Source organism: Salmo salar, chromosome 09 (assembly GCF_965601325.2).
Source record: "Salmo salar chromosome 09, fSalSal1, whole genome shotgun sequence".
Classification (NCBI taxonomy): domain Eukaryota; kingdom Metazoa; phylum Chordata; class Actinopteri; order Salmoniformes; family Salmonidae; genus Salmo; species Salmo salar.
The window spans coordinates 10,637,551-10,663,420 of record NC_138299.1 but is presented as its reverse complement, the minus strand read 5'-3'; the positions used below and the strand labels follow the sequence as shown (position 1 = coordinate 10,663,420).

General features: G+C 40.7%; 1 protein-coding gene and 1 long non-coding RNA gene across 7 annotated transcripts in view; one reads left to right on the top strand and one right to left on the bottom strand.

Moving 5' to 3' along the window:
• The window catches only part of LOC106610693 (unconventional myosin-VI), a 97,800-nt gene extending 85,487 nt beyond the window's left edge, over window positions 1–12,313 (top strand). For all 6 annotated transcript variants that reach the window (XM_014210178.3, XM_014210177.3, XM_014210174.3 and 3 more), the window contains 3 exons: window positions 8,551–8,682; window positions 10,360–10,578; window positions 10,823–12,313. In XM_014210178.3, coding sequence (XP_014065653.1) covers window positions 8,551–8,682; window positions 10,360–10,578; window positions 10,823–11,019 — 548 coding nt within the window. In that variant the 3' untranslated portion in view covers window positions 11,020–12,313. The remainder of the gene's footprint in view (window positions 1–8,550; window positions 8,683–10,359; window positions 10,579–10,822) is intronic.
• Window positions 12,314–12,626: 313 nt separating this feature from the next.
• On the bottom strand, window positions 12,627–17,282 carry LOC145857993 (uncharacterized). Its single transcript, XR_014378699.1, has 3 exons — window positions 17,101–17,282; window positions 15,353–15,436; window positions 12,627–13,378 (listed from the first exon to the last, which is right to left on the bottom strand). It is a non-coding gene; the product is annotated as an uncharacterized LOC145857993 (long non-coding RNA).
• Between the last annotated feature and the right edge of the window lie 8,588 nt (window positions 17,283–25,870).

Below are 25,870 nucleotides of genomic sequence, written 5' to 3'. Positions count from 1 at the left end.
TGACGAACTGTGTTGTTGGAAAGATGTCATCCTATGACGGTGCAACGTTGAAAGTCACTGGGCTCTTCAGTAAGGCCATTCTATTGCCAATCTTTGTCTATGGAGATTGCATGGTTGTGTGCTCGATTGTATACACCTGTCAGCAAAGGGTGTGGCTGAAATAGTAAAATCCACTAATTCGAAGGGGTGTCCACATAATTTTGTATGTATAGTGTTTAGTTCAAATCAAATGGAATCACCCTAATGCATTAATTGTGGTGGAAATTTAAATTGGGAGGGTTGCGACAACTTTGTTACATTCTCCATGGCCCTTTTTAATTATTTACACCCATCCTGTTGCCACTTTCTCTCCTTGCATTTTGCTGTGAGGAAAACTGAATTGTGACCTGTTTTCACAACCCCCAATTTTTATGTGTTCATCGTTTCCTGACAGGTGAAGATTAGAACTTGAGTATTATCTTAAAGAGTGGGCGATTCTACTACAGCGGAAGCAGAAACTATTTGGGATATCTCAGATTGTTTTGTCAATTCTCACATAAAAACTTAATTGGGAGGAAGGATGTTTGACATGCTTATTACATTTGTATCACACATTTTGGGGGGGAAATCGTGATGAAGTGGCCATTTTAGGCCCTTTTAGACCTATATATGCCTCCTTTAAGACCCTATGAGTTGTGTACTGTACATGATACAGACAACATCTTGGTGTCATTATACTCCTTATAGTTTGCTTTAATATATGGAGTGTCTAGATTCTGAAATAAAATATTTCACATTAATTTATTCATCATTACAAATATTAATGTGAATATCTCAAAACTACCCTTTTTTTAATGTTGCTTATTTTTATGGAACAGTATACTCTTCAAACGCATAACATTTCCAGAGTGGGCTCCCTGGTACTTTTAATGATATTACCCATTTTATACATAGAAATTGACATTATAGGTCAATTAACCAATCACAGCCCTCCTTTAGGATTGCACATTCAGCAAGTCACCAGCAGAGGGAGTTCCCTTTGAATCCATTTACCGTTCACTGTGTTGGTGGTGTTCATAAAATGTACCATAACTTCATAATAAGCAGAGAGCTCACTCTGGAAATGTTATGTACTTGTAGAGTACTGTACATTGTTCAAAAAAGGTCTTAAAGTCAGTGTTAGAAAAAGTACTGAATTGTCATACTTACGTAAAAGTAAAGATACCTTAATAGTCATTCTGCTCCTGAGCAAGGCCGTTAACCCACTGTTCCCCGGGCCCTGAAGACGTGGATGTTGATTAAGGCCGCCCTCCGCACCTCTCTGATTCAGAAGTGTTGGGTTAAATGCGGATTGCACATTTCAGTTGAATGCATTGTTGTACAACTGACTAGGTATCCCCTTTCCCTTACCCTAGAAAATGGCTGAAGTGAAAGTCACACAGTAAAAGTTTAAGTATCTGGTTTAAAACATACTTAAGTGGTGGAAGAAGTGCTCAATGTCGTACTTGAGTAAGAGTAAAAGTAAATGCTATACATCAAATATATTATATTAAGCAAACCAGACACAACAATTATTTTTGTTTTATTCACGGACAGACAGGGGCACACTCCTACACTGACATAATTGATAGGTGCGTGAATTGAATCATATTGCTGTCCTGCCTGAGCATTCAAAATGAAATTACTTTTGGGTGTCAGGGAAAATGTATGGGAGTATATTTTATTTAGGAATGTAGTAAAGTACAGATAACCCCAAAAACGACTTAAGTAAAAAATACTTTGAAGTACTACCTAAGTACTTTACACCACTGCTTAAAATGAATATATTCAAAAAGAGTTGTTTATTTCAGAATCTAAACATACTACATACATTAAAGCACACTATAAGGATTATAATGACAATAAGATGTTGTCTGTATCATGTACGGTTCACTGATCAGTCTTACAGGATGCATGTATAGGTCTAAAAAGGGCCTAAAATGGCCAATTTCATGATTTTCTCAAAAATGGTTTGTGATACAAATGTAAGAATTTCCAGAATAATTTGACATACCAATAATATTTTCGTCTCCCTCTCGCGTGGAATCACCCTAATATTATCTGTACCAAATGTTTTTTTACATTAATGGAGGCTGGTGACTTGAAAAAATGTAGCAGGATGGGAGACCCATGGTATAGGCGTGGAACGCAGAGACGACAAAGTGTGTTTAAAAAATCGTCAAAGACTAATTCTTTTAACCCAACACCATGCCCAAACTGGACGCGTGTATGCGCCATCGTGCACAAATGTATTTTGTCCCCCCACACTAAACGCGATCATGACACGCAGGTTGAAATATCAAAACAAACTCTGAACCAATTACAATAATTTGGGGACAGGTCGAAAAGCATTAAACATTTATGGAAATTTAGCTAGCAACTGCAAGCTAGCTAGCTAAATTGCCATAAATGTTTAATGCTTGCTGTTGCTAGCTAATTTGTTCTGGGATATGAACGTTGTTGTTATTTTACCTGAAATGCACAAGTTCCTCTACTCTGACAATTAATCCACGCATAAAACGGTCAACCACATTGTTTCTAATCAAATCAAATTTATTTATATAGCCCTTCTCACATCAGCTGATATCTCAAAGTGCTGTACAGAAACCCAGCCTAAAACCCCAAACAGCAAGCAATGCAGGTGTAGAAGCGCGGTGGCTAGGAAAAACTCCCTAGAAAGGCCAAAACCTAGGAAGAAACCTAGAGAGGAACCAGGCTATGAGGGGTGGCCAGTCCTCTTCTGGCTGTGCCGGGTGGAGATTATAACAGAACATGGCCAAGATGTTCAAATGTTCAAAAATGACCAGCATGGTCAAATAATAATAATCACAGTAGTTGTCAAGGGTGCAACAGGTCAGCACCTCAGGAGTAAATGTCAGTTGGCTTTTCATAGCCGATCATTGAGAGTACCTTTACCGCTCCTGCTGTCTCTAGAGAGTTCAAAACAGCAGGTCTGGGACAGGTAGCACGTCCAGTGAACAGGTCAGGGTTCCATAGCCGCAGGCAGAACAGTTGAAACTGGAGCAGCAGCACGGCCAGGTACACTGGGGACAGCAAGGAGTCATCATGCCAGGTAGTCCTGAGGCATGGTCCTAGGGCTCAGGTCCTCCAAGAGAGAGAAAGAGAGAATTAGAGAGAGCATATTTAAATTCACACAGGACACCGGATAAGACAAGAGAAATACTCCAGATGTAACAGACTGACCCTAGCCCCCCGACACAAACTACTGCAGCATAAATACTGGAGGCTGAGACAGGAGGGATCAGAAGACACTGGCCCCATCCGATGATACCCCCTGACAGGGCCAAACAGGCAGGATATAACCCCACCCACTTTGCCAAAGCACAGCCCCCACACCACTAGAGGGATATCTTCATCCACCAACTTACCATCCTGAGACGAGACAAGACCGAGTATAGCCCACAAAGATCTCCGCCACGGCACAACCCAAGGGGGGGGCGCCAACCCAGACAGGAAGACCACGTCAGTGACAACCCACTCAAGTCACACACCCCTCCTGGGGACGGCATGGAAGAGCACCAGTAAGCCAGTGACTTAGCCCCTGTAATAGGGTCATCTCTCCTCCTTCCAGGCTTTTTCTTCTTTGTACTTCATATGGCGATTGGCATCTAACTTTCATAATAAGGTGTATTACCATGACCGACCTCAGTTCATCTTTCAATCACCCACATGGGTGTGACCAATGAGGAGATGGCATGTGGGTATATGCTTCTATAAACCAATGAGGAGATGGGAGAGGCAGGACTTGCACCGCGTTCAGCGTTACAAATAGACCTGACTTCTATTTTAGCACTTGGCAACGCAGGCGCTCGTTGGCGCTCGCGAGCAGTGTGGGTGCAATGATTGAATAACATGTATGTGTACATTTATTTTGCAATGCGAGCGGTGTGGTCAGTATGTAAAGCATTTAAAAAAAGTTGTTTATAGTACAATATTATGAGGAATGGGAATGAGAGGGCTACTTACACAGTGTTGGAAAGGGATCACGGCAGTGATTGAATGAGTGTATGAGGCATGAGTTGGTGTTCTTAGGCTTGACCAGTGCCGGACAGGATTTGACTGGGAAGAAAAAAAACAATAACACAACACACTACACACTTAGACAAAAGAGCTAAGAATGAGTTGGTCCAAGCAAGGAGTAAAATCATTGATGTAATAATGTGATTGTGTATGTGATTGACTCTACATACAGTAATGAGATACATTTGATATGTGTACTCACAGTACAGTCTTGGCCAAAAGTTTTGAGAATGACACAAATATTAATTTCCACAAATTTTGCTGCTTCACTGTCTTTAGATATATTTGTCAGATGTTACTATGGAATACTGAAGTTTAATTACAAGCATTTCATAAGTGTCAAAGGCTTTTATTGACAATTACATGAAGTTGCAAAGAGTCAATATTTGCAGTGTTGACCGTTCTTTTTCAAGACCTCTGCAATCCGCCCTGGCATGCTGTCAATTAACTTCTGGGCCACATCCTGACTGATGGCAGCCCGTCCTTGCATAATCAATGCTTAGAGTTTGTCAGAATTTGTGGGTTTTTATTTGTCCACCCGCCTCTAGAGGATTGACCACAAGTTCTCAATGGGATTAAGGTCTGGGGAGTTTCCCGGCCATGGACCCAAAATATCAATGTTTTGTTCCCCCGATCCACTTAGTTATCACTTTTGGCTTATGGCAAGGTGCTTCACCATGCTGGAAAGGCATTGTTCATCACCAAACTGTTCCTGGATGGTTGGGAGAAGTTGCTCAGAGGATGTGTTGGTACCATTCTTTATTCATGGCTGTGTTCTTAGGCAAATTGTGAGTGAGCCCACTCCCTTGGCTGAGAAGCAACCCCACACATGAATGGTCTCAGGATGCTTTACTGTTGGCATGACACAGGACTGATGGTAGCTCTCACCTTGTCTTCTCCGGACAAGCTTTTTTCCGGATGCCCCAAACAATCGAAAATTGGATTCATCAGAGAAAATGACTTTACCCCAGTCCTCAGCAGTCCAATCCCTGTACCTTTTGCAGAATATCAGTCTGTCCCAGATGTTTTTTCCTCGAGAGAAGTGGCTTCTTTGCTGCCCTTCTTGACACCAGGCCATCCTCCAAAAGTATTCGCCTCACTGTGCGTGCAGATGCACTCACACCTGCCTGCTGCCATTCCTGAGCAAGCTCTGTACTGGTGGTGCCCCGATCCCGCAGCTGAATCAACTTTAGGAGACGGTCCTGGCGCTTCCTGGATTTTCTTGGGCACCCTGAAGCCTTCTTCACAACAATTGAACCGCTCTCCTTGAAGTTCTTGATGATCCGATAAATGGTTGATTTAGGTGCAATCTTACTGGCAACAATATCCTTGCCTGTGAAGCCCTTTTTGTGCAAAGCAATGATGACGGCATGTGTTTCCTTGCAGGTAATCAATGTTGACAGAGGAAGAACAATGATTCTAAGCACCACCCTCCTTTTGAAGCTTCCAGTCTCTTATTCGAACTCAGCATGACAGAGTGATCTCCAGCCTTGTCCTCGTCAACACTCACACCTGTGTTAACGATTGAATCACTGACATGATGTCAGCTGGTCCTTTTGTGGCAGGGCTGAAATGCAGTGGAAATGTTTTTGGGGAATTCAGTTCATTTGCATGGCAAAGAGGGACTTTGCAATTCATTTGATCATTCTTCATAACATTCTGGAGTATATGCAAATTTCCATCATACAAACTGAGGCAGCAGACTTTGTGAAAATTAATATTTGTGTCATTCTCAAAAGTTTTGGCCACGACAAACATTCAATGTGCCAGTGGATGAGCAGGCACATGAGACGTGGCTTCAGTTCATGTCAGGAGAAAGTTGACAATGGTAGTGGAGTGGAGTAGTCATCACCTCTTAATCAGGGAACAGGAGGGACTTAGCTGTAAATATAAATAGCAAATACATTCCATTATAGCTGCGCCGTCCTAGGTTTGGACAACGAATTTCTCTATGAAGTTAAACTCAGACATCTCAAAAGTCAAACACAGATTGCACATCTCGCCCAGTTGACACATCAAAGTAGCCCAAGAAACATTCCTGAATACAGCCCTGATCATCCACATACCTGACGATAACTGACGATAACTTACAACTGCAAGCAGACTGGAATTTTAAGACGACGGTCTGTGTATTCAAACTGCGCAACACAACGAAAAAGTAAGAAGAAACAGGGACGTTCTCAAGCGGCTTATCAACACCACTGTTGGGCATGCAAGCATTTGCTTTTAGAGGACACGACGAGAGGGAAAGTTCCGCCAACAAGGGCAACTACAAGGAGCTTGCAGAGGTAATTGCACGTTATGATGCTTTACTTGCTGAACTGTAGGCTACTAGTTAGAGCAGCTGCATACAGCCTATGCTGAAATGTGAATGTGATCAAATTTAGTTTATATTCAAAATTGGGCTGGCTAGGCCACCTATACATTTTTTTTTATCCAAAATTAGTAACTGGAATTAATCAATCAACATAATAGTTTGAAAAAACGATTAAAATGTTTTATAAGGCCTACAGTTGCATAGGCCTGCATGATGCAAACATGCATAAAGCAAGCTCTGTGAGTTATATTGTCTATCAGTTGTTGTCTATGTGTCTGGGTAGAAGAAATCCCCCTCCTAATCTAGTCTAAATATAACTTATATAAACAAATACTGTATAAGGTAGATGCGGTTTTGACAGGGTTTTATTCCTCCCCATGTGACCTGATTAGTAAAAACGGGTCCCACATAGCCCATATAAAACCTTTTTACAACTGATTAATCCCTGTCATACCTTATAGGGTCCAGAGTTTTCCTAGTTTTCCAGGCCCCAGGGGGTTAATCGATGCAGCTTTTTCCCAGAAGCATGAATCTGATGTGGTAATTTATATGCTTCCCACTTTTTTGTTTTGCCGTTTAGCTGAACGATCAATGTTCTTTAGGTCACTGTACCCACCTTTCGACCAAGGCTCAGACTTTCCAAAAAGCAGGCAAGACCAGCAATACAGGCGGCTTGATGAAAGGCTCCTCGTTAACCAGCTATACTTTTGATACCAGTTGGTATTGAACGCCCTCACCTTTTCATCCTTCTTCATGAAACTGATCTCAGGCAGAGGTTGACCCTCGGTTTTAATTCACACCTTTTCCGTGTACCCCAGAGAATGAAAGTGGTTCTTCAACAAAAAGTCCAACATTTTCGGCAGCGTTGGCCAAAACTGCACACACCTGCTGGTAGCTAGCTAGCTACTGAAGTTAGCAAGGCACATTTTATTAAATTGCAATAACTGGACATAAAAATAAAGTTCTAAACCAAGAAAACAATTTATAATATATCTCCTCCATCTCCTATAATTTGAATTGAATAATATCCAAAATGCTCTTCACTCTTAATCTCTATCCAACAATGTCACCAAGCTTCTCAACACATAGAACCCCCATAATGCTCTGTGGCACAATCCCAATACAACACACTAGGTTCATTCTCTGATCCTAATTCGATGATTGGATAGACAACATGTCAGTTCATACTGCAAAAGCTTAGATTGGTTGGAGGACGTCCTCCGGAAGTGGTCATAATTACCATATATGTCTATGGAAGGGGGTGAGACCTACAAGCCTCCTGTGTTTTGTATTGAAGTCAATGTAGCCAGAGGAGGACTGAAGCTAGTTACACCATGGTGCTACCCCAGACAGTGCTGTGGAAGTTACTGTAGACCTTCATTGCAAAACAGTGTATTTTAATCAATTATTGGTGACATATTAATATATTTAGTATAGTTTAATCTAAAAAGTATTACTTTTGTAATGTTTCACAATTGGTTTTTAATGAAATTTCCCTTGAGGATGGTCCTCCCCTTCCTCCTCTGAAGAGCCTCCACTGATGGAGGCATAAAAGATAATAAAGACCTACTCCCATAACTTTAAAGGATGAGTAAGTTACAGTATTTCAGAAGCTAGCAGATTCATTACTTACCAGCAACAGCTGCAAATCCCAATAAAACGACATGATGTTTTGAAGTTCACTTTCCTTGCTTTGTCTAACAAAACTATCATGAATCTAGCAATCTAGTTTTGTGGGTGCAGTTTTGTCTAGTTTTGTGGGTGCAGTATTTATTGAGTTTGTGGGTGCAGTATTTATTGAGTATTTATTTAGTTTCATAGCACTAATGTTTGCTATCAAGTCTCTCACACTGGCTTTAGCTGGGGCTGCCCAGGCAAGTCCGGGGGGTTGCCTAGCAACACGTGCCTCGAAGGTAGGCAATGTCTAGATGGCACGTGAAATTCCCATGATTTGTGAAAATGTATGACCCAAACAGCTAGCGCGACAGCTAAAATGAATTTTAAAAAAATCGATATTTCAGCTAATAGGGAGAAGCAACTAACAATACTACATTATGGCATTCATTAATCATAAAACTATTTACATATAATAGAAATTTGGCTACATATTTGGGGAAAAAATGTTTTATGCTCATTCACTGTGGTTAAGTTCTGTTGATGTCATCCCTGTGTAGATATTGAGCTGCTGGCGGCATGCAGGGAGGAGTTCCATCGCCGTCTAAAGGTCTACCACGCCTGGAAGTCCAAGAACAAGAAACGTGACACAGCCACGGAGCAGAGGGCCCCCAAATCTATCACTGACTACGGTGAGATACCCCATCCTGGGCTGTTGTGCTACTGTAGGCTACCCCCCTCAACCCAGGATTGTGTTCAGACATTAACACGTTTTGTCTTAACCCCGCTATTACCATTTCCTGTGTCCATTGCAGGCATGTTTTCAACAGTAACATCCTTTTTTCATCTGTTTTCTTTCTGTGACCATATTTGACCTTGAAAGTTGTGCTACAGGTAACTGACAAAATAAAGGAAACGCCAACATAAAGTGTCTTAATAGGGCGTTGGGCCACCACGAGCCAGAAAAGCTTCAATGCACCTTGACATTGAAGTGTCTGGAACTCTATTGGAGGGATACGACACCATTCTTCCACGAGAAATTCCTTAATATGGTGTTTTGTTGATGGTGGTGGAAAACGTTGTCTCCGGGACACCGCTCCAGAAACTCCCATAAGTGTTCAACTGGGTTTGTGATCTGGTGACTGAGACGGCCATGGCATATGGTTTACATCGTTTTCATGCCCATCAAACGATTCAGCGACCATTCGTGCTCTACAGATGGGGGCATTGTCATCCTATGTGGCTATATCCATGATAGCCAAAATAAGGGCCTGTCCAGCATTTTTATACATGACCCTAAGCATGATGGGATGTTAATTGCTTAATTTACACAGGAACCACACCTGTGTGGAAGCACCTTCTTTCAATATACTTTGTATTCCTCATTTACTCAAGTCTTTACATTATTTACTTGTAAGTCCACACAGAGTACCTAATTTTCTAGCATGGTACTCATTTGCCCACTCATCAATGTACTTTCCCAAAGGGAAAAAGTCTCTTGCATTCATGTCGGATTAACATGGAGGGCAAAAACCCAAGAAGAAGCAGCAATGCTTCAGTGAGCCCCTGGTGGGTTACATGAGGTAAAAACAGTGGGGTTTGTCTTCACAGCTTCACCGTCTCTTCTCCTGATAATGATGGAGGAGGATTAATGTCCACTTTATAAATTGCCTTCCTGTTATTCCTGACATTCAATTAGTGTTCTTAAATGCCTGGCTCCAAAACCTAGCTCCCATCTGCGTCAAAAGTATTTGTTCCAATTAGACTCAGCTGCCACAACGCATCATCGGGTTTAGCTGTGCGCTACCATGACCGCTTGCTCTATCCAGTCAAGCATGATGTATTCAACTCAGACAACAGGGGCGGTTGGAAATCATGTTTAAAGAAAGTATTATTTAGTTACATGAAAGCTACCCAGTCTCCTTTGTTTGCCCTTCTTTTCCATACGTTTTCATTCCAAGAACAAATGTTGTTGCTTTCACTGCATTTTCATTTCTTGATGTGAAAGCTTCTAAAAGGCATGTTGAACCCATTTTAGTCTGCCATGTTAGAGGGGAGAAAGCAGCTTACCTGGTTTTTCACCCATAGCATTGTTTGTGTATTTTATGCCATCTTTGATGTCCCATATTTTCAGAGTTTCATGTTTTTGCTTCATCCACCACCCTATGATTCAATCATTCAACTCAGTCATGTTCTAACATTTTGCAAATAAATAGCTTCAAACACTGCTGTGTAAATACAGGATTGCTCCTCTTACCAAAAAAAAATATTATAAAAGAATTCCACATTTATTTGCCCCAGTAATCACACAATGTCATAATAAAGCAGTATTGTAGCAGTAACAAGAACATCAAACCCGCCACACACAGCCCAACAGAACCCGGCTCCAGCCGTGGCCGCCCAGCAGCAGGAGATAGCCATGAACCGCCAGCAGCGCTACTTCCGCATCCCCTTCATCCGTCCTGGTGACCAGTATAAGGACCCCCAGAACAAGAAGAAGGGCTGGTGGTACGCCCACTTTGACGGGCCCTGGATCGCCAGGCAGATGGAGCTACACCCAGACAAGCAGCCCATCCTTCTGGTGGCAGGTGGGTCCCTCGGGCTAGATCAGCTTCATATGTTCTTTATATGTACATTGATGTGTTTGTAATATGAAACTCTGTGCTCTATGTCATAGTGCATGTTTTGAGTGTGCACATGTGAATGTGGTTATCCTATCCTAAAAAATTATCCCTAGTCAATCATATGTTATCCTTTCCTGTGTGTGTATTAAATCCTGTTTTTGACTGTCAGTGTCCCTCCCCTCCTCTCTCTCTCCCACCCCATCTTTAGGAAAAGATGACATGGAGATGTGTGAGCTCAGCCTGGAGGAGACGGGCCTGACCACGAAGAGGGGGGCTGAGATCCTCCCTCGGCAGTTTGAGGAGATCTGGGAACGCTGCAACGGGATCATGTACCTGCGAAGCGCCATCGAAAGCAGACAGGCCAGGCCCACGTACGCCACAGCCATGCTGCAGAACCTCCTCTAGTGAACCAGAGGAGCACCCATGTCCATGGGCTCAAAAGGAATGCAGTAAACAAAGGGGAGAAAGCAGAAGCACTCTCTATTATAGCAGTCTTTGAGGCTAACGGTTATCTCACTGATGGCATTTAAACATTTTACTTAGATTTGTTGGTTTTGATTCTTTGTTAGTTTGCTGTGAAGATACTTCCCAATTTACATCTCGTCCTCAAGCAATGACCTACGCTTGAATGAAAATTTTACTACGAGGCCTTAACTATTTTATTTGGTATTAATGAGAAGTTTCAGATCGGCCCTTCCTCAAGACAGTCTTAATTGTATATTCATGTTTAGTTGTTAAATGAAATCTAGGCACTGTTGGAACTATTGTATTTGATTGAATAAATTGTTGCAAATATTTGGCTTTATGACTGGAGAGCTCTAGGAATGATTGATTTTGTCGACACATTTCAGCGTTTACATTTTCAGGATAATGCAGCTGCAATGTTCCACTTCCGATTAGAGAAGGTTCTCTGTCTATGTGGCTGGTATTTCCATAATGCTGGGGCAGGCTGTATCCTTGATGTTCAATTTGTTGCTGTTATTTTTTTTAAAGAAGCTTATTTTACATTTTGTATTTTCATGACAATGAAAGCGCACCAGCTCACATCTATTAACAACCGACATTGCAGGACTTTTGCAATGATAGATGATTCATAGGAAGGCAGACGACATGATATATTTATCAAAAATAAGATCTTGTTTACGACTTTGTCGAAGAGTGTATTTTGCATGTCACTGTTAACCATACAGGAGGTTAATTAGAGCACAAACCTCTTTGGGGTGCAATGAAAATATACACTTTCCGAATATGGCATAGTGAAAGAAATCGGAGTCACTGTATTTGTATTCCATAGTGACAGATTGTATTTTCATCTAATAACTCCTTTTTAAAAGAAATTGTAGAACTTGTAAACGTCTTTTCAGAGGGAACTCCCAAGCGCTTTCTGTTCACCACTAATATAAAACACTAAAAACCGAATTGTCCAACTATTTTAATAACATTGTTGAAAGTTTAAGGTTTCTAGGTGTGATTTGTATTGGTCTTTCAATCTAGATTGCTTGACTTCTTTTGCCTATCCTTGACGTTCTGATATGAGTAATTCATCTCATTGTGGATCCCCAGTTATAATTTGATAATGAGTGATCTAATTGTTTGTATTCTTTTCTGTATAGTAAAATTGTTTTGCGATTTCAGATTCAACTTCAATTGTATGCTGAGTATAGCACTGCAATATAGGAAATAAATGCATTCAACCTTTTATTATTGTGTAGACTCTAGTTAATTGCAAGACTTGCCCATTAAGTCAGGTCTTCTATTAGTACCTCCCTAAACAGCTTAGACTAGCTTATTGATTACAGAATCTAACAAGATGACTGATTTAAGAATGAATGATGAAAAAATGGTGGTCCTCATGTTGTATTACTGATCCAAATGAAGCCATGAAGGGCAGTAAAAATAAAAAATTGACTTTGAATGGATCTTCTCAAAATCATGAGAAAATAACAGAATCCGATGATGGAAAAACAATTGAAATGCATTGTGATTGTTAGCAATTCAATGAAACAACCAATTGATCCCCCCAAAAACTTTGTAGGAAAATACTTTATTTTTTACTATCAAATGTAAGAGTGTAAAAAAAATCTTTACACATTCTCCAAGTGTGTTTTGATCCTGTACTCAAAACACAAGTAAATGGTGGAAATGTATTGACCAGTAGTATAGGACTGACTTTTTCTTCACACAGATGTGTTACTACATTTTTCACCTACACAACACGAGGCTATAATCATATACAAGAGTATTGCTTCAAAACAAGACTGGAGTCAAAGTTCACATTCATTTTCTTTTTTGGGACATTGAACACAAGTTAGAATAACATTGAAACAACAATCTCATCTAAGGTCATGATACCGCCATGTGTATCAATGTGTACATAAATTCCTCATTGTGAGGAAAGAAAACAACCTTTGTGAAGGATATACAGTATCTGAAATACATTCCTAGCCTTTAATATATAACCTAGCCGTTTAATATGTACAGTTTAACACAACCCTCTAGTCTAGCATATAATATCCCCACACTGTCTGAAATGATGCATCCTATCCTAGGTACATTTCACCATGTAATTCCAGTAATAGAGGAGTCCACTGCCATGACATGTATATACAGCTCAACTTCAAAGCAACCGAGACTTATGATGCTTTTAAAGTCTGTGTGTAGACTGGCAAGAGGTGAGCCATCAAAGAACAATTACCTCAAAGCATTTGTTATCTGAAGCCCTTAACAGACAACAAGTTCGGTATTCATTTGGTGGTCGCCAAAACTGAAAAGGGGACAAGTGAAAAAGGGTATACCAAATGTTATTCCATGTCACAAATTGCATATAACCTTTGTAATCATATTAAACTGTGAAATAATATATCCAAAATAGTGGTAAATTATATAAATATACCCCAATTAAAATAGTTCACTTAAATGATACATGCTCAACGGTACGTCATTATTAAACACCCACTTAAAATAAATTAATATGTGCTAAATGTCAAGGTGAAATTATCCCTTAATGACTCAAGCAGCTGATTATAGCATGCCAGACTAATTTACATATGCTATTGTTCAAAAGTTTGGGGACACTTTTTTTCTCCATTAAAATAACATCAAATTGATCAGAAATACAGTGTAGACATTGTTAATGTTGTAAATGACTATTGTAGCCGGAAACGGCTGATTTTGAATGAAATATCTACATAGGCGTACAAAGGCCCATTAACAGCAACCATCACTCCTGTGTTCCAATGGCACGTTGTGTTAGCTAATCCAAGTTTATCATTTTAAAAGGCTAACTGATCATTGGAAAACCCTTTTGCAATTATGTTAGCACAGTTGAAAACTGTTGTTCTGATTAAAGAAGCAAATAAACTGGCCTTCTTTAGACTAGTTGAGTATCTGGAGCATCAGCATTTGCGGGTTCGATTACAGGCCAGAAACAAAGACTTTCTCCTCAAACTCGTCAGTCTATTCTTGTTCTGAGGAATGAAGGCTATTCCATGCGAGAAATTTCCAAGAGACTGAAGGTCTCGTACAACCCTGTGTTCTTTTGCCCATCTTAATCTTTTCTTTTTATTGGCCAGTCTGAGATATGGCTTTTTCTTTGCAACTCTGCCTAGAAGGCCAGCATCCCGGAGTCGCCTCTTCACTGTTGACGTTAAGACTGGTGTTTTGCGGGTACTATTTTCTGAAGCTGCCAGTTGAGGACTTGTGAGGCGTATGTTTCTCATACTAGACACTCTAATGTACTTGTCCTCCTGCTCAGTTGTGCACCGGGGCCTCCCACTCCTCTTTCTATTCTGGTTAGAAACAGTTTGCACTGTTCTGTGAAGGGAGTAGTACACAGCATTGTGCGAGATCTTCAGTTTCTTGGCAATTTCTCACACGGAATCGCCTTAATTTCTCAGAACAAGAACAGAGTGACGAGTTTCAGAAGAAAGGTCTTTGATTCTGGCCATTTTGAGCCTGTAATTGAACCCACAAATGCTGATGCTCCAGATACTCAACTAGTCTAAAGAAGGACAGTTGTAATGCTTCTTTAATCAGCACAACAGTTTTCAGCTGTGCTAACATAATTGCAAAAGGGTTTTCTAATGATTTTTTTAAAATGATCAACTTGGATTAGCTAACACAACGTGCCATTGGAGTGATGATTGCTGATAATGGACCTCTGTACGCCTATGTAGATATTCCATTAAAAATCTGCCGTTTCCAGCTACAATAGACACTTACAACATGAACAATGTCTACACTGTATTTCTGATCAATTTGATGTTATTTTAATGGACACATTTTTTTTGCGTTTCTTTCAAATCTAGTACATTTTTGAACGTTAGTGTATATTACAAACAATATACATTATGGTTGTTTTTAGGTTATCTTGCAGACAATCATTTGGTGAATAATTTCACTTTAGCATGCAGTAATATTGCAATTATCATTCACATCCATTTTAAAATAATTCCTACTCGTAATTATGCTCATGTTAGATGGAAAATGTCGCAACCAGTAATTTACTTTTACATTTTCTGAATCATACTTTTTGATTTAAAGAAATACAATGGAAAGCTCAAAAATATGATTTGGTTAAGTAATAACTCTGAATCAACCTTATCAATTAATGTCTCACCTTCTAATGATTTTTTAAATACATTTCCAAGAAAGTATTTAAAGTAGTATATAAACATATTTGCACATGGTACAATATGACTCATTCAAACTGAGCCCAAGATCAGATTTTTGGCCTTACCTTGTTGTGTGGTATACAGTGATGTAAATCTACCATTTCAGAGACTAGCTTGTCGTGTCTGGTTGTGTAGAGCTGTCTGGGGATCTGTGAAAAAGCATAAGAGAAACACAGCTTTACACTGTTCATAGTTCAAAAGGAACTCACTAGAAGCTTTTTAAAAGGCTGAGCAAAGGGGTAAGCAGGCAAGCGTTTGGCACTAAATATAATTTCAAGGGGAGACATCACTTGAGGGTGGAGGTTGGGTAATATTTTTCTGCAATGATGTTAAATGAGTATTACACCGGACATCTACAAGTACATGGCTCTATTACTACAGCTAACCTAGTTTTTAAGAGGTTTGGGCCAGTAAATGAAAGGTTGCTGGTTCGAACCCCCAACAACTGCTCCCCAGGCGCCAATGACATGGACGTCAATTAAGGTATCCCCCCGCCCCTCTCTGATTCAGAGGGGTTGGGTTAAATGCGAAAGACACATTTAGATTGAATGCATTCAGTTGTGCAACTGACTAGGTATCCCCCCTTTGCCTTCCCAGCATGGTTTGGCATAGAGTATTCTCTTGAAACTGCACCACATCTACCGTAGTAGTCTAAAATGTCTGACCTCAAATCAACCAGGGCTTGGATGTTTTTGGGTACATTGTTCATGACCACACAGGATCTCAAGTAAAATCACTGCAATACAATAGATATATAATCTGGCCAATAAGTGCAGGGGAATTGAAATGCATGCACATGACTTAGATATTTTACGAATTGATATATAGACAGACATTTAATCTCTAAACAGTATCATTGAGGGTTCAACCAATTTCATGGATACTGTATCATGAGGATATTATTGCATGGGTTAAGTGTATGAAAGTATATCTCACTGTACAATGAAGCAGTAAAGTGTTCCTTCAGAGTTTGTTGAAGGAACTAACCACCCCAAATGTTTGTTGAAGCCATAAGAGAGTGGAAAGAAAAGGAGCGCAAAAGAGCAGATCATGCAAAATACGAGGAAAGAGAGCTCCTTTGAAAAAAAGAGATTTAATGAAGGAAAGTACTCAGTGCTTTATCTTCAACAAATAAAACGTATCACATAACAAATACTCAGAGAGCACACACCGCGTTTCAACCTATTAGTCTTCCTCAGGCAATGCGTTGCGTGCTCACTGAGTGTTTTCTTAAGCCTTTCTTATGTAATCTGTTCTAGATATTTTTAAGATATACCACAGCACATTTTTGTTGTGAGTACTTTTACTTCCTTAAAGCTTTACTTTAAATCTCAAAGATTTAAGCCCTTCTTTTTTCTTATTTTGTCAACCCTATTCTTACTATAGAAAGGATACTAAGTTGTTTCCTGGGGCTCGTAATGATAATTTGTCATAAGCGGAATCAGTAGATATTAGGTGATTGCTTAAGGTTTCAATTAGTAGTATTAGTTTATTTAGAACATGGGGCCAATTGAGCTCTATGGATTAGCTCAATACTAAGATGTATATTTTCAATTGAGCGAGAAGCTTCTTGCTCTGTTTGGGAAGAACGAGCACCACTGCTCCATGTTGGTGGGGTACTTATGCCTGATACTTGAGTCATTTTCAAAAACAGGATTCACTCTCAATGTGTTCTCAAAGGCATAGGGAGCAAGACTGTGTCTATAATATAAAGCAGATACGGCTGTAATAACCAAGCTATAAAACAACAACTGGTAGAGCTATTGGAGCAAAACTCTAAAACAAATGAAAAAGGTTCAAAAGGCCTGCTTACACCAAAGTCACGGTCTTTCGGGTCCCGATACATTTCTTGTTTATGAATACCAAGATGCCTATGATGGCACAAACCAAGGTGAGGCTTCCCACCAGGCAGGCTATGAAAATGGTTGGGTCTACAGGCAGCAACACGAGCTCATTGCAGCGCACTCCGTGATAGTGCCAGTATTTCCCTACCGGACATCTAAATGTTAAAGAGAAAACAGGATTAGAGTCAACCCTATCAGCTGTTGGTCTTCTACTATGGTAACAATACATCAAAAAGCCTTTCGGATTGAACAATGCCTCTAGGCACATGCTGGAGCATTTTTGAATACAAAGGGCATCTTGCAGAATTGACAGATCTTTTTTTTAATGCAAGACAACATCAAGAAGAGCTGTTGTCAGCGTTTCAGTTTGTAGAGGGTGAGGACCACAGGAGGTGGGTGGCATCTTAATTGGGGAGGACAGGTTCATGGCAATGGCTGGAGCGGTATGAGTGAAATGGTATCAAATACATCAAACATGGTTTGATGCCATTCCATTCGCTCCATTCCAGCCATTATTATGAGCTGTCCTCCCCTCAGCAGCATCCTCTGGTTAGGACCATAGCTATCTCTGTTCGCTTGATCGTTTAGCTCGGTGGTACCTGCAGGTGGCTCCGTGGCCCTGGATGATTTCACAAAGGCCCCCGTTGAAGCAGTAGTGTGGCTCTAGGCTACAAATACTCTGGCAGGGCAGGCCATCCATTGTGCTGTAGCCAGGGTCACACAAGCACTCAGCCTCCTCAGTCCAACTGTTTACCATACATTGGGAAAACTCATTGCAGGCTAAGAACTTGCAGGGAGTTGCTTGGTCAGCTGAAATGAGTAAGAAGATAAATAATTTGCATTAATTAAATGCTGTCCGCCTGTCTCTCCCTGTTTTGTTCCTTCATTGTCCTCACATGCAAAGGACAAACTAAAGGACACATTGATTGATGTGAATGAAGGCGTCTGCTTTAAATAAGGTGCAGGTGATTAGGTTTCAGCCAGAGAAGTGCTTGTGAGTCTTTATTGGAGAATAATTTTTGACATGATTCGCAGTGGACAAAGCTGTGGCATGCATTCTTTTGACCTTTCCAGATTGAGCATTCTAGAAGTACAGTATAATTAAGACATGGGACCTCTAGTATGCCATAACTTAGATAGGAGCTGATTCTGTCTATGATATCCCCCATCACATAGGAAAGTGAGAACTTTCTGAGGCCAATATAGAGATATCTTACCAGGTTCTATGTCCAGGTAGCGACTATCAATCTCAATGTCTAGTCGTTTAGATGCAGTGTTGCAGAAGTCTTCGAGCACACTGTGCACGGCCTGTGTCACGTTATGTGGCACATCTTTGTCTAATTTCATCTTGCTGTTCACCACAACACTACCATTCCTGAAGTTGAGGATTTCCAATTGCTTAAATCCTGTCAAATTAGATTGCAGATATGGGAGAATCTAGAAAAGAGGGGAAAGAACAAACGTAGTATGTATAGAGCACACATTTAATGCTTCATCAATTTTATTTTAGTCACATTTGTCATTCCACTCTCTCATGTTAATTTGACTTCTAATTCTGTTGACATTCAAAACTATCTAATTTGATTCGCTTTTAGTTTCAAGGAGGAAACGGTGTTGGTTGGCTAGTTTATTCTCAAGACGGCATTATGGAAAATAAAATAAAAATATAAAAATATGGCAAACATACCATTTCGATTCGAAATGATTATGGTCATTTGGGACACGGTATGACAATTTGGCATACAGTATTTTACATGAAGGTCATCTTAAAATCATCACCAATGCCATCTCCATGAAGGACTAGTGAATTCATCTGGCTCCTGGAAGCATAAAAGTTAAATGTAATGTTTTATTAAAAAGTTCCACTTTTTATCTCTCATTTGACAGTTTCATTTCAACAAAACTGCACATCTGTTTCCTCCCAGGACCAAGATTGGGAGAACATTATCTGGAACACGTCAAAAGCTGTAGAGGACCACACAGTCTGTCAGTTCTACATCTATACAGGTTGTAACCGGGCAGTTGTATTCAGGTCAGGGTGTTTTTACTGATAAAATGCATGTATAAATAATCTCATCCTTCTCAATAGTAAAATCCTGCCAATTACAAGGAAATGATCAACGTTACCAAATGTAGCACAAAACCCAGCATTAGTTAGCAACTATTATGTAAGGTGTTATGGACAGTCAAGCAGTGTTTGTTCCACGTTAAAAGAGAAAAAGGTTCAAATATAAGAAACCGAGAATGCAAGGCCATTGAGAATGCAAGGCCATTGAGACCTGTACGACAACCAATCTGTCCGTGAAAATCTGTCCAAGAAACAAATACAAAAACCAACAATACAACAGTTCAAATCCACCAGAACAATCTCAAATCCGTCAAGCTCTATATTTTAGCCATATCTATGGCATCTCTATTTATCATGTCCATTTCTAAAACGTGATTGGCAATTTTAAAAAAATGGCCCTGACTGCCAGCGAGAATAAGACTGAGCATTGCTATTATAGCTGCTCTCTCAGTCTTCAAGAGTAAGGTACCTGCATTTAGACAAGGAACTGCAGGAAAACCAATTACTGTGAGGAGAGACTACGGTGCCTTAACTCAGCTGTTCCATGCCTGTATACAAAGAGAGGCATTAAGGAGCTCTATCTGATCTGGTTACTCCACTTATCACTGGCAGGCAGAGGGCCAGGTCACTATTGGCCTCATACAACCTCATTTACCACACAAACAGAGCACCATGCTCAAGGCCTCCAGCAAATGGACTGCTAGACAGGTGCACTTCTCAGATACTGTACATCCATTTGTCTCAACATTTCAAATCAACAAGTTAGCAATCCTCGCTGTGCTGTAGTCTTAACATCCTGCTTTGCTCAAGCTAGGTCCGTATAGCAATAACCTTGCAATGTTTGTTTGAGAAAATAACTGAAAACTGTAGAGTACAATATTTCACTAAAATAATGTTTTTCTTAATATCAAATTATGTATACGAACCTACAGAATGTAATTGCATGCAGTCTATGACAAACCCGCCCATACTTGTCCAAATGTTACACTTGTATCTACTGGTTCTTCTTGGATGTCCTGGTGAAACCCCCCCTACCATAGTCTCAATTATTGAACATGTTAAAATTTTCCAATCAATCAAATAGGTAGTGTTTTTGTATGAAGTTACTGAAACCTCCATATCCAATGTTATTGGTTGTTACACAAACCAGTAGAGACAGGAGTAAAATAAGTCGTATGACAAAAGGGAAGCAGGGGGCTCTAGGATAAATCACAAATGGGCTATGACGTTTAACAGAAATTTGATAATTCCTTTAACTGGGCCTGAAATAGTTGTTTTGTATTGAAATATTGCTACATTTGTTTTGATAGCCCATTCAAACGACAGTTATGCTATTAGGAAAATATACAGTTATTGTCAATACTTACAAGTATTGTGTGAATACTGTACTTACCAATTCAAACTTCTGACCACATTAGTGTTGGCAGAAAACATTATATTGCAGAATAATTGGACACACTGGTTAATGAGGAACATCATTTTGGATCCCTGGTTTGGGCAACAACTTAAAATTGGAGATGGAGTATGGATTTTTTGATTAAGTATTTTTTTATTAGATATGTAGCTGATTAAAATTATAAGAAGAAATCTGTTTCAACTTAAATGGATGCAGCTGTGTTACACTACCTAATTATTCAATGATCAAATAACTTGGAGTTCTTAGTAGTCAATTAACTGACTTGCCTGGTTTAGTTGAGGTTAGCTTATATAAAATGATCTAAAAGCAATGAGGCAGAAAGTTCCCCATTTTCTAAAGGATTAACCCAGGGATTGCTACGCTGTTTGACCTGCATCGCAACATTGCAATGCATTAAATGCATAGTAAAACCTGATTAAGAAACAAGTTTGACCTATAGTATTCCAAACATCTTATCTCATGATGGACAAATACCCTAACTTAATATGAGCTGACTGACTTGTGTTTTCATGTATCTTATATTACTACAATATAAAGTAAATGTTAGCTCTTAAAACAGAATTTTCCATTCCAAGACTGTACCAGTAACTTTCTATCCTCCAGTACTGTAGGCTTCTTTGTACTCTGCAGTGTCTGCCTCCCTGTCAGTAAGAGCAGGCAATCCAATTTGTATTGATATACAGTGAGTTACTGTATATACCCAGTCGTGTGAAATCCATAGATTAGGGCTTAATTTATTTATTTCAATTGACTGATTTCCTTCTATGAACTGAAACTCAGTAAAATCTTTGAAGTTGTAGCATGTTGCATTTATATTTTTGTTCAGTATACGTATACTGTCACGCCCTGACCATAGAGAGCCCTTGGTTCTTGGGGGGTGTTCTAGTCGATTCATTTCTATGTTTGGGAGTGAGTATGGTTCCCAAGTAGAGGCAGCTGATTATCGTTGTCTCTAATTGGGGATCATACTTAAGGTGTCCCTGTTCCCACCTGCTTTTGTGGGATATTGTTTGTGTTTGTGCTTGTTGCACCACGTAAGTCACGTTTCGTGGCTTGTTTATTTGTTTTGTTGAGAAGTTTCACTTAATAAAAGGATGTGGAACTCAAATCACGCTGCGCCTTGGTCCGTCCATTATCACGACCGTGACATATATAGTGCATTTGGAAAGTATTCAGCCCCCTTGACTTTTCCACATTTTGTTACATTACAGCCTTATTCTAAAATGGATTACATTTTTCGCACATCAATCTACACACAATACCCCATAGAGACAAAGCAAACAAAAAAATGAGATTCTTGCAGATGTATTAAAAATGTAAAACTGAAATATCATATTTACATAAGTATTCAGACCCTTTACTCAGCACTTTGTTGAAGCACCTTTGGCAGCGATCACAGCCTCGAGTCTTCTTGGGTATGATGCTACAATCTTGGCACAGCTGTATTTGGGGAGTTTCTCCCATTCTTCTCTGCAGATCCTCTCAAGCTCTGTCAGATTGGATAGGGAGCGTCGCTGCACAGCTATTTTCAGGTCTCTCCAGAGATGTTAGATCGGGTTCAAATCCAGGCTCTGGCTGGGCCACTCAAGGACAGAGACTTGTCCCAAAGCTACTCCTGCATTGTCTTGGCTGTGTGCTTAGGGACGTTGTCCTGTTGTAAGGTGAACCTTCGCCCCAGTCTAAGGTCCTGAGCACTCTGTGGCAGGTTTTCATCAAGGATATTTCTGTACTTTGCCCTTGTTCATCTTTCCCTAGATCCTGACTAGTCTCCCAGTCCCTGCCGCTGAAAAACATCCCCACAGCATGATGCTGCCACCACCATGCTTCACCATAGGGATGGTGCCAGTTTTCCTTCAGATGTGACGCTTGGCATTCAGGCTAAAGATTTCAATCGTGGTTTCATCAGACCAGAGAAACTTGTTTCTCATGGTCTGAGAGTCCTTCAGGTGCCTTACTGAGGAGTGGCTTTCATCTTGCCACTCTGATTAGTAGAGTGCTGCAGAGATGGTTGTCCTTCTGGAAGGTTCTCCCATCTCCACAGAGGAACACTGAAGCTCTGTCAGAGTGACCATCGGGTTCTTGGTCACCTCCCTGACCAAGGCCCTTCCCCTCCCGATTGCTCAGTTTGGCCGGGCGGCCAGCTATACCACGAGTATTGGTGGTTCCTAACTTATACCATTTAAGAATGTTTCCGGTCACAACTTGCAGACTTGTTTACGCTGCTGTGCGTTTTTGTTGCCGATCTTACTTTGATACCTGACGGTTTTTTACTTTTTCATTACCGTATATTTTTACTTTTTCCCTCACTCAACTTTTTTCCTCACTCAACTTTTTTCATTCATCCCCGGAGGTTTTATCTGGACATGGTTCGTCAGGACTTCAAACAGCCGAAGCTAAGTAACATTAACATGATGCCTTCTAATTGCAGTCGTTGTACTTATAATATACAGGAGAACGATCGCCTTACGGCAAGGATAGCTGTGCTGCAAGCCCAGCTTCAGACGCGATCGTTAGGCAAGGGTAATTTCAGTGTAGGAAAGGATGAAACAGCGTCTGTGCCACCAGTAAGTACAGATAGTAACGTTAGTATAAACCCCCTCGCACGGTCCCCGCAGCCGGACATCTTTCTCATGGCTTCTGGAGGGAAACGCTGTAGGAATGCTCAACCGGTGTCGCTTATTCAGCCGACAGAAACTTTCAACCGGTTCTCCCCATTAAGCGAGTCGGAGTCGGAGGCCGAGACTTCTCTGGTCTCTACTCCTCCCGTTGTGGGGTCTGAGACGCCGACGGCTCCCACCATTAGCTCTGACAAATTGAAAACCCTAGTCATTGGCGACTCCATTACCCGCAGTATTAGACTTAAAACTAATCATCCAGCGATCATACACTGTTTACCAGGGGGCAGGGCTACCGACGTTAAGGCTAATCTAAAGACGGTGCTGGCTAAAGCTAAAACTGGCGAGTGTAGAGAGTATAGAGATATTGTTATCCACGTCGGCACCAACGATGTTAGGATGAAACAGTCAGAGGTCACCAAGCGCAACATAGCTTCAGCGTGTAAATCAGCTAGAAAGATGTGTCGGCATCGATTAATTGTCTCTGGCCCCCTCCCAGTTAGGGGGAGTGATGAGCTCTACAGCAGAGTCTCACAACTCAATCGCTGGTTGAAAACTGTTTTCTGCCCCTCCCAAAAGATAGAATTTGTAGATAATTGGCCCTCTTTCTGGGACTCACCCACAAACAGGACCAAGCCTGGCCTGTTGAGGAGTGACGGACTCCATCCTAGCTGGAGGGGTGCTCTCATCTTATCTACGAACATAGACAGGGCTCTAACTCCTCTAGCTCCACAATGAAATAGGGTGCAGGCCAGGCAGCAGGCTGTTAGCCAGCCTGCCAGCTTAGTGGAGTCTGCCACTAGCACAGTCAGTGTAGTCAGCTCAGCTTCCCCCATTGAGACCGTGTCTGTGCCTCGATCTAGGTTGGGCAAAATTAAAAATGGCGGTGTTCGCTTTAGCAATCTCACTAGTATAAAGACCTCCTCCATTCCTGCCATTATTGAAAGAGATTGTGATACCTCACATCTCAAAATTGGGTTACTTAATGTTAGATCCCTCACTTCCAAGGCAGTTATAGTCAATGAACTAATCACTGATAATAATCTTGATGTGATTGGCCTGACTGAAACATGGCTTAAGCCTGATGAATTTACTGTGTTAAATGAGGCCTCACCCCCAGGTTACATTAGTGACCATACCCCCCGTGCATCCGGCAAAGGCGGAGGTGTTGCTAACATTTACGATAGCAAATTTCAATTTACAAAAAAAAAAACAACAATGACGTTTTCGTCTTTTGAGCTTCTAGTCATGAAATCTATGCAGCCTACTCACTCACTTTTTATAGCTACTGTTTATAGGCCTCCTGGGCCATATGCAGTGTTCCTCACTGAGTTCCCTGAATTCCTATCGGATCTTGTAGTCATAGCAGATAATATTCTAATTTTTGGTGACTTTAACATTCACATGGAAAAGTCCACAGACCCACTCCAAAAGGCTTTCGGAGCCATCATCGACTCAGTGGGTTTTGTCCAACATGTCTCTGGACCTACTCACTGCCACAGTCATACTCTGGACCTAGTTTTGTCCCATGGAATAAATGTTGTGGATCTAAATGTTTTTCCTCATAATCCTGGACTATCGGACCACCATTTTATTACGTTTGCAATTGCAACAAATAATCTGCTCAGACCCCAACCAAGGAGCATTAAAAGTCGTGCTATAAATTCTCAGACAACCCAAAGATTCCTTGATGCCCTTCCAGACTGCCTCTGCCTACCCAAGGACGTCAGAGGACAAAAATCAGTTAACCACCTAACCGAGGAACTCAATTTAACCTTGCGCAATACCCTAGATGCAGTTGCACCCCTAAAAACTAAAAACATCTGTCATAAGAAACTAGCTCCCTGGTATACAGAAAATACACGAGCTCTGAAGCAAGCTTCCAGAAAATTGGAACGGAAATGGCGCCACACCAAACTGGAAGTCTTCCGACTAGCTTGGAAAGACAGTACCGTGCAGTATCGAAGAGCCCTTACTGCTGCTCGATCATCCTATTTTTCCAACTTAATTGAGGAAAATAAGAACAATCCGAAATTTCTTTTTGATACTGTCGCAAAGCTAACTAAAAAGCAGCCTTCGCAAATGGAGGATGGCTTTCACTTCAGCAGTAATACATTTATGAACTTCTTTGAGGAAAAGATCATGATCATTAGAAAGCAAATTACAGACTCCTCTTTAAATCTGGGTATTCCTCCAAAGCTCCATTGTCCTGAGTCTGCACAACTCTGCCAGGACCTAGGATCAAGGGAGATACTAAAGTGTTTTAGTACTATATCTCTTGACGCAATGATGAAAATAATCATGGCCTCCAAACCCTCAAGCTGCATACTGGACCCTATTCCAACTAAACTACTGAAAGAGCTGCTTCCTGTGCTTGGCCCTCCTATGTTGAACATAATAAACGGCTCTCTATCCACCGGATGTGTACCAAGCTCACTAAAAGTGGCAGTAATAAAGCCTCTCTTGAAAAAGCCGAATCTTGATCCAGAAATTATAAAAAACTATCGGCCTATATCGAATCTTCCATTCCTCTCCAAAATTTTAGAAAAAGCTGTTGCACAGCAACTGACTGCCTTCCTGAAGACAAACAATGTATACGAAACGCTTCAGTCTGGTTTTAGACCCCATCATAGCACTGA